This window comes from Podarcis gaigeae, assembly GCF_964106915.1.
Source record: "Podarcis gaigeae genome assembly, chromosome: 13".
Taxonomy (NCBI): Eukaryota; Metazoa; Chordata; class Lepidosauria; order Squamata; family Lacertidae; genus Podarcis; species Podarcis gaigeae.
Window position 1 is genome coordinate 28,737,608 of NC_139689.1, and position 9,443 is coordinate 28,747,050.

Sequence of the window (9,443 nt, forward strand, 5' to 3'; positions counted from 1 at the left end):
CTGAGTGATCAGCACACAACCTTCGACCTCTCCAGCATCACTCAGCTGCCCACACCAGGGCTGAACAGAGGTGTGAACACAGGTCTCCCAGACTCCGCTCCAAGCCAAATGCTCTGTTTACACTTGCTCTTAAAGGTAAAGGGTCTAGTCGTGGCTGACTCTGGGGTTGCGGCGCTCATCTCGCTTTATTGGCCGAGGGAGCCGGCGTACAGCTTCTGGGTCATGTGGCCAGCATGACTAAGCCGCTTCTGGCAAACCAGAGCAGCGCACGGCAAAACCGTTTACCTTCCCACCAGAGCGGTACCTATCTATCTACTTGCACTTTGACGTGCTTTTGAACTGCTAGGTTGGCAGGAGCAGGGACCAAGCAATGGGAGCTCACCCTGTTGCGGGGATTTGAACCGCTGACCTTCTGATCGGCAAGTCCTAGGCTCTGCGGTTTAACCCACAGCGCCACCCCTCACACTTGCTCTTAAGGGATCTAAACAAAAAGAGCCTTTTTTTCATTTTCTGTTTCTCCCTATCCCATTTTTGTTAAATTTGCAAACACACACAGATCTAAATTTCCCAATGCTGGTTTTAATACTTTTTCAGACCCTGCTATCAGATCTAAAATCAGGGATGGGGAACTTGTAGTCTAACAACATTTGGAGAGCCACAACTTCCATCAGCCTTCAGGACCATCAGTCACATTGGCTAGGGCTGAAGAGAGCAGGAGTCTGGCAACATCTAAAGGTTCTCCTTCCTTGGCTTAAATTAAGCCAGTGCTCACTAGAGCTTATCAAGAGAATCTGTCTTGAATGCAGAAGGTCTCAAGTGCAACGCTTGGCATCTTCAGGCTGAAGAAAGGAGAGCTAAAAAAACACACCTCAGGGTACCAGATCGACCAATGTGTTTGACTCTGCAAATGGGAGTTTCATATGTTCATGATAGGGGAGAGTACCTCTGAGAATAAACAGAGTTTATTTCTGCCATCACTAAGCAGCCAAACCAGTCTGGGAATTATTCTGGCTGCAAGCTTTTAGAGTCTAGGAAGTGATTCTGCTACATTCCCTAGCTCCAGCACCTCTCCTTTCAGAGAAATCGAAGGCCAATTCCTTGTGAAGTTTAAAGCCTTTTATTTATAAATTTACTTCCAACCTTGAAGAGGGACAGGGGAAACACAGAACAGCCGAAACATCTCTCACTGTGTCTGTTCTGTTCGATTCTTTGCATTGCTTAAGGGGCTGCGGTGAAGGCCGCAGAAAGATATTCCTTACGCATCGTAAAGATGCCGGACGATCCGTGATATACACATCCTTGATGTAGGTCCCTTTTCTTTCCAAAGACACTTTGACATCAAATCAGATGAAGGAGGAGCAGAAGGGTTTGATTGTTCCTCTGTCACTTAAAACACACACATACACACAAAATGCCACACCTTAAAATAAGGCAGCCTAGAAATTGCCTTTAAAAATACAACACAAAACCAACCATGTTTGCTCAGAAACACACTATAAGATCAGGCAAGCCGAGAGCTCCAGAGATGGGACAAGCCAGAGAAATCTCTTCTAGTTCTCCACATGTGCTCAGAAGCTTTGAGGTGGTTAATCGTGGCTTTCTTTCCACTCCCATTTGCCTTCTGGCCCATCATTCCCCCCCCCTTTCCTATTTTCTCCCCGCCACAGCTCCCTTAGAAGGCACTGCAACCTGAATCCACAGCAGGCTGCCTGCTCAAGGCTGGGCTTGGTGAGCAAAAGGTCTTAAAAAGGAAGAGAAAAAAATGATTGAGACAAGGAGGGGAAGCTGGAAGGGCATCTGTAGTTTGTTATTGTTCCTGATTATTATTATTAAGCTAGCACAGCAAATTGAAGAGGCGCTGGCAAGGCTGCTTTCAAGGATCCCAAATTAACAGGAATAGTCCCATATATAAATACATGTTCCTAGGAAGAGAAGAGACATGGTCCATAAATTTCATCCCTGTTTTGTTTTGCCTTGGGTGGAGACACAGGGGATGCTTCCAGTTTCAGCCCCCTTTCCTTGGCATCTACAGGCAAACTAAGGCCCGGGGGCCGGATCCAGCCCAAACGCCTTTTAAATCCAGCCCACGGACGGTCTGGGAATCAGCGTGTTTTACATGAGTAGAATGTGTCCTTTTATTTAAAATGCATCTTTGGGTTAATTGTGGGGCATAGAAATTCATTCATTCTCCCCCCCCCCAAAAAAAAAAATAGTCCGGCCACCCACAAGGTCTGAGGGACAGTGGACCGGCCCCCTGCTGAAAAAGTTTGCTGACCCCTGGGCTAGACATTAGATCTCTGAAAGGGAGCAGAGGAGATGCATGTTCAGTATTTACACACACATGTAAACATACTCACACAGGTGTAAGGAGCCAGCCAGCTGCTTCCATTTCACCTCCCTCCTTTCACTTCCAAGACCAAATACGAAATCATGGGAGTTGTAGGCCAAAAACATCTGGAGGGCTGAGTTTGAGGAAGTCTGGTCAATAGGGTAATGTTTATGGTCACCTGCTCCAGGAGCCAGCACAGAAGAGAGTGTTGTTGTCTACACGGACAGGCAAAGAAGAGCCTTCTGGAATGCACAGTCTTTGATGGGAGGAAGATCTGAGGCAGCGACTGGTCGTGTAAGAACCAGGGTGTCAGAAGTGCACGAGGAGGGTGCCCCCGTCTTCAGGGTGGAGGGTGGGAGCAGCTCTTCCATGAGTTCTGAGTAAAAGAGCTGTGGGAATCCAGATTGAGGGCTCCATACAGGGACCAGAATATGATCAGGCCCACAGTGAGGTGCGGACTGAACCATAGAAACTGAATTGTGAAACCCTCTTGCACAGTCCCCAACTGGCATGTTGTGTTTGTGGATAGGCCTATGCACCGCCAAGGAGCCTGTGCAGAAGACCATCTTGGTGGTACTATACCCTCCTGTCTCCCATGTTAATTAACAGGGACAGGAAGGGTTATTTGCGTAACCACAGGTGCCAAAAAGATCAGGAGTCAAGCTTGGCCTGAGGAGAGGAGGAGAATTATTCTCTTGCCATCCCCACTGAGCAACTGCAGCATTCCCCCCACCCACCACATGTGGGGCTGGGTGTGGTTGTGCGTGCCTATGTGAATCCACAGTGTGAGGGGAAGGGGTCAAGATTACAAACTGGGACACATTTTGCCTCACGCATGAAACAGCCTCCTCAACACACATCTACGGTAATTGAATGATGCACTAGGGCTGAAGTAGAGCTCTGTTCTCTTTTAGACCCCAATACTGGTAAAGAACTCAAGAGGAGCCCTGGTGGGTCAGGCCAAAGACCCATCGAATACAGCACTCTCTTCTCACAGGGGCCAACCAAATGCCCAAGGGAAGACCACAAGCAGGACCTCAGCACATGAGCAACCTCCCTGCTTGTAAGACCCAGAAGCTGGTATTTAGAGGTGTGGCAGAAACGATTTGCAGAATCCTCTTTCAGGTGCACAGAGCATGGGTTTTTGTTTCCCCTCTGCAACACTCCAAACATACTTATCACTGCCTTTTAAACTTGAGCATTAAAAAAGGCTTTAAAAGAAACCTGTGAATTGGCTCCAGGTAAAAGCCTCGATTCCCCCCCCCCCCAGCCTGTACTTTCTGTCCCTGATTAGTATCAAAACTGCTCCCCATCTCTTTGACTAGGTAGAAAAAGACCTTTGGAAAAGCTCCCGGTGGCACCTGATTGGCCACTTCAGGCTAGCTCACGCCCCCACCAAAGCACGACTCTTCTGCTGCACAACATTTATTTCTACATTCATTGCATTCATTTCCCACCTTTGCTCCACGGAAAAGAGGAGGGCCAGCCAGTCTGACCACACCTAGCCCCCTAAGTTCCCTGGAGGCACACGGGGCCAGCCCTACTGCTGGGCAGAGTGAGACGGCTGCCTCAGAGGTGCAGAAGCTGGAAGGCAGGGAGCAGAAGAGAGGTGCTGGGGGACAGAGCTACTGTGTGTCTGTGCTTGCTATGGGGCTTGCACACGGTGCCCCCCTAAGCTAGTGTGGGGAAGGACACCTGTCCTGTCACTATTACCGAGGTAAGATTCCACTGCCTTCTGTACGTGTCGTGTCTCACTTGAACCCAAGTCTCTCTCCCTCCCCATTCTCTGGACGATTTCTACAGTCCTTGGACTCAAGTGATAAAGCTCTCCCTGGACTGTTCCACTGCTGGTTGCCGCTGGATGGGTTGGATCTTTGAGTAGCCCACCACCCAAGACACCCACCCACCCAAATATCTTTGTCCAGAGAAAACCAGCCTGTTGGGGAGAAGGCTAGGACGATCCTTTCCCCCCCATATACATTTTGTGTGTGTGTGTGTGTGTGTGTGTGTGTGTGTGTGTGTGTGTGTTCTGGGAGTCCCCACCACACACACACATAGGGGAGCCATCAAAATACACAATACCCCACTTCATCACCAACCTGGAGTGGTACAGTCCAGAGAACAAGGCTCAGCACTTGGAGGAGGTATAAAGAGATCAAGAGACGGTATGACAGCCAGTGTAGTGTAGTGGTTAGAGAGCTAGACTAAGACCTGAGAGGCCACAGTTTGATCCCCAGTCAGCCACGGAGACTTTGAACCAGTTGCTCACTCTCTCAGTCTAACCAACCTCCTACGGTTGTTGTGAGGACAAAATGGGAGGGTGGTGGTGGTGAAGTATGCATGCCACCTTTAACTCCTTGGGGGGGGGGGGGGAGGCGGCAGGATACAAAGGTAAATAAATATTTCCCCACCCCCACCCCAAAAATGGCCCACCAGTGATCTACCTCGCAGATTCTGCGCATGGAGCAGCAACAGCGAGACGAGATCAAGGTTTACAAATTAATTACAAGTTTAATTAGAAATGATTAATAACAAAGAGGAACAACAGCCACTTGGTACACAGACTTGCAAGCCATCTGGGAGTACCTCACCCACGCAAGGAACCTGCGGAACACTGCGTTTCGACCTCCCCCATCTCTCCCCACACTTAACTTCCGAGAAAGTGAACTGCAGGGCAAAGCAGCACCATGTCCTGTTGTGCTTGCATAAGACAAATGCGCGCACACACACACACACACACACACACACAGTGCTGGGACTTGTCAGGGGTGGATAAAAAAAAAACCCTCTGCAGCACCACAGCTTCTCCTCCCTCGATTTCAAATCTACTTGGGATATTAGATGAATTAGCAGCCAACGTCACAGCACTGACATCAGCAGAGATGCTGTCATCAGAGCAGGCGGGAGATCTAGCCTGTGTATTCACACAACACAGATTTTCCCTCCTCCTCGGCCCATGAAGACGTTAATATCAAATTGGAGCGGGGGTGGAATGCACATGATGAGAGTTAAAATAAGAAGCCTCCCCCCCCCCCCCAATTTCTTATGCCTTAGCCTAGATTGTGTCATGCAACACATGAGGTTCTGGTCTGCATTTGCAAGTACAGTGGTACCTCGGGTTAAGAACTTAATTTGTTCTGGAGGTCCGTTCTTAACCTGAAACCGTTCTTAACCTGAGGTACCACTTGAGCTAATGGGGCCTCCCGCTGTCCCCGTGCAATTTCTGTTCTCATCCTGAGGTAAAGTTCTTAAGCTGAGGTACTATTTCTGGGTTAGCGGAGTCTGTAACCTGAAGTGTCTGTAACCCGAGGTACCACAGAATCCATAAGTGCCTGCCCCTACCATAACCAGCCAAGATCCTGCTGTCTGGGGTGAAATAGGTCACCAGCTAAGAACTCTTGATTCTGTCCCCATTCTGATTCTTAGGGTGCATGTACAGCTTCAGCATTCTCCAGTGTGTATGGAAGTCCCTAAATCTATGATCAGTAATTACAAGAATGGAGAAAGCAGCAGAGCTCTGAACATGCACAGAGTGCTTTTTTTGTGTTCAACCACAATGGAGAGGAAGGAGGGAGGTGGGCTCTAGGAAATGAGTGACAAGATGCAGGTGAGCCAGTGCCAGACACTTGCCCTTTCGAGGAGTGGCTCCTCAAGTGCCTGTTATCTTTTCAGAGCCAAAGGCTTCCAGCTTTAGAAAAACATAGAAACCACAACACTTTCGGTGGAGGAAAGTCATTATAGGCAACTGAGCCTCCATAAACAGGAGTAGCATTCCTTGGAATTCCAGATGCTGGGAGACGCACCAAGAGAAGGCCCTTTAGAGCTCTATCCTGGAGCTACTTAGAAGCATCCAGTGGGCTGGATTCTGGACCAGGATCCTGCGCAGAATTCTGGACTAGATGCACTTTGCTCTGGTTCAGCCAGGCAATTAAAATACTGTATATAAATCTACATTTAGCAAAGCAATTCTCCACCCCTCCCCTCCAAAATTGGGTCCCAAGACACTCTCCCCCTCTAGGCTTTCAGCTGCGAAAGAACACAACCATTATAACAGCAAAGCCTGCAATTAAAGCATGTGCTAATAAGTCACACTACTGCAGTGGAACACACACACAGACCCACCAGGCTAAATTGCTGGTTTCCAAATCCCACCCCTCTCCCGCCATCATTAAGATGTTATTATGATTCCCACGCTAGTAACCTTTTGGAACCCGCTCCCCCTCCAATACACACACTGACGTGTGTGTGTGTGTGTGTGTGTGTGTATGAAACATCCCTCCCTCTCCACCCCCCCCCCTGAAAACATACAAGCCTAAGTTAGGTATTGGCCAATATCCTAGATTTTCACAGAGGTAAAATACACTGCATTTTTTTTAGCCATTTACCTTTTCAATGACTGAGGTCGATGGAGAAGAGCGGGGCATGAAGTCTATTTACAACACTGATTGGGGGGGGGCGCAGAACCCAGTTAATATGACAGGTTCGGGTTGTATGGCATTTAGAAGTGCCATGTACTGTATCTACAGATAGATATGAAATCGCACGGCTTCCTATCCTGCCGTTTGATCTAGGAATTGATTCGGCATATAAGACACAGACAAGAGGTAACTTAAGATTTTTCTCCCCTGAATAGAATCGTTCCTTACTGGGAAGCCAAGAACCCACGTATCTACACACACACACACACACACACACACGCACGCCGCTCGACATCCAGAGAGGGAAATCGGTCACAAGACTGGGAGGAATCCGGTGGTTTGACTCCCCACCTCCGGGTCCCCACTGATCCCACAGCACCGTAACCCTACAGTGCCCTATGCAAAGAGCGAGTGCACCGCATAGGAGGAATATGAGAGAGAGAGAGAGAGAGAGAGAGAGAGAGAGAGAGAGAGAGAGAGATGTCCACGGGGGGAAACCAACTCAGCCCCACACTGCGGTTGTGGAGCAAACGTAAAGGCGCGCTTTGGCGGGTGAGGAGGGGGCGGCCACGGACTCCTCGTTTACTGCAGGGAAAGGGAGGCACGAGCGGTTATGGGAGATGGAGAGGAGACGCAAAGAGACACGCTCGAGTCTAGGGGAGAAATTGTTTGCAAACCAAAGCGATGGGCAGGTGGGTGGTGTGGAGATGCTCACATCTTCCGAGAGGGAAGAGAGAGAGAGACACGCACAACACAGCAGACAACACAAAACCAAACAGCGTCCCCAACCCGCTCGATCCCGGGCGGGAGGCAGCTCTAACCCAGGAGGATCAGGTTTGCGCTTTTTAAAGAGAAGAGCAGAGAAGCGGCAAAAGAGAAAGTCTGCGCCACGGAGGGGAAGCCTTGGGTACCTTCGTCTCGTGGAGGCTGGGAGCGGTGCCCGGAGTCTGCTGCGGATCGCTGTTGTGCTGCTGCGGGTCATTTTCCTTCTCCGTGATCTCGGTCATGGTACAGAGGCGGCTGCTCCGGCCGTTGGGCGACCGGACCTGGGTCCGGAGGAGGAGGAGGAATGGACGAGGAGCAGATGCAACTTCGGGTTGTCTCCTCCTGCTCTCCACGAAGCGACCTTTTTCTTTCCTGTGCCTGGCTGGGAAGTCTTAATTCTTGGTTCTCTGAATTAAATTTTGTTTTTAACCCCGGTTAGAATTATTTGGGGTTCTCCCCACCCACCCCGCTTCCTTCTATAAGGACGAAAGAAATGACCCAGTTATTAAAGAGGAAAGAAAAAAAACACCTCCCGCTAAACTCTTCTGAATGGGGAGCGGAGGGTCTGTTTTGCCATTGGAGACCTCCCCTTTTATGCAGATTAAAACAAGCGAATTCGCATCTTCTTCTGCCACCCACCTCCCGGGCTCTGCAACAGAAACTGGGCGAAGGCTACCAAATGCTGGTCTCGCTCCTGCTGCCGCTTCCTCCAAGTTTGATTTCAGGAGCGCCTTGGCTCCTCCCCCTTTCTTGTATTATTGTGATCGCGCAACGCCCGCCCACCCACCCCTCCTTTTTACGAGTGGTTCATTAACCTCGCCTTTTTCTTTTGATATGCTAATACAGCACGTAGGAGGGCGCTTTCCCATTGGCTCCTCCGGCGGGAGGGCAGGCGAGAGAGGCTGGGCGCCTCCACCAATGGGTGGGTCCTCGCCGAAAAGTTACGCGCGTATTTGCAAGAAGCTGCCTTGGGTGTTTGCAGGGCAACACCAATCAGATTTCCTCAATTTCACGCACTATGTTTCAGCGCTGGTGCCTGGAAGCTAAACAAAGGATGGGAGCGCCTTCTTTCTCAGCTGTCCAGACATGGACTTTGCCAAGTGGAATATCAGAAGAGTCCTGCTGGATCACGCCACGAGTCCAAGTAATCCTGTTCGCCTTGGTAGCCAACGGAAGCCTTTGTTTATCTCCAGCATTTGCCTGGTATACTACCTCTTATTGACCTTCCTTTGCTATCATACCTGCTGCACTCTGCTGCCAAAATTATTCACCTCTCTTGCCTCTGACTCTGATGCTTCACCCTTTCACGGGTTTCCTGACCACTCCGAGATCAAGCATGAGCTCCTTGTCCCTCTCTCCAGGGGCCTCTCTCAGAGGCATTCTTGTTTGTGACCTAGCTGCCTCCAACTCTCTGTTCGAAGGTCTCTTACTCCCTCAAAAGGGCTCACCCTCTCTTCCCTTGCTGCCCTGTGCGCTTGGAAGTGCCTGCCAGGAAACCTGTTTGATGCCACCTCTTTTGCTTCCTTCAAATCCCTCCTCAAAAGCCACGTTTCCCAGGAAGCCTTTGGCACAACCTCCCCAATTTCCCTATGCAGGTGGCACTGTGGCTAAACCACAGAGCCTAGGACTTGCCGATCAGAAGGTCGGTGGTTCGAATCCCCGTGACTGGGTGGGCTCCCATTGCTTGGTCCCTGCTCCTGCCAACCTAGCAGTTCAAAAGCACGTCAAAGTGCAAGTAGATAGATAGGTACCACTCCGGCGGGAAGGTAAACGGTTTTGCCGTGCACTGCTCTGGTTTGCCAGAAGCGGCTTAGTCATGCTGGCCACATGACCCAGAAGCTGTGTGCCGGCTCCCTTGGCCAATAAAGTGAGATGAGCGCCGCAACCCCAGAGTCGGCCACGACTCAACCTAATGGTCAGGGGTCCCTTTA

General features: G+C 50.1%; 1 protein-coding gene across 2 annotated transcripts in view; it reads right to left on the minus strand.

Moving 5' to 3' along the window:
• Nucleotides 1–8,241, minus strand: part of STAC2 (SH3 and cysteine rich domain 2) — a 39,634-nt gene extending 31,393 nt beyond the window's left edge. For both annotated transcript variants that reach the window (XM_083708564.1, XM_083708563.1), the window contains exon 1: nucleotides 7,659–8,241. In XM_083708564.1, coding sequence (XP_083564690.1) covers nucleotides 7,659–7,754 — 96 coding nt within the window. In that variant the 5' untranslated portion in view covers nucleotides 7,755–8,241. The remainder of the gene's footprint in view (nucleotides 1–7,658) is intronic.
• Nucleotides 8,242–9,443: the final 1,202 nt, after the last annotated feature.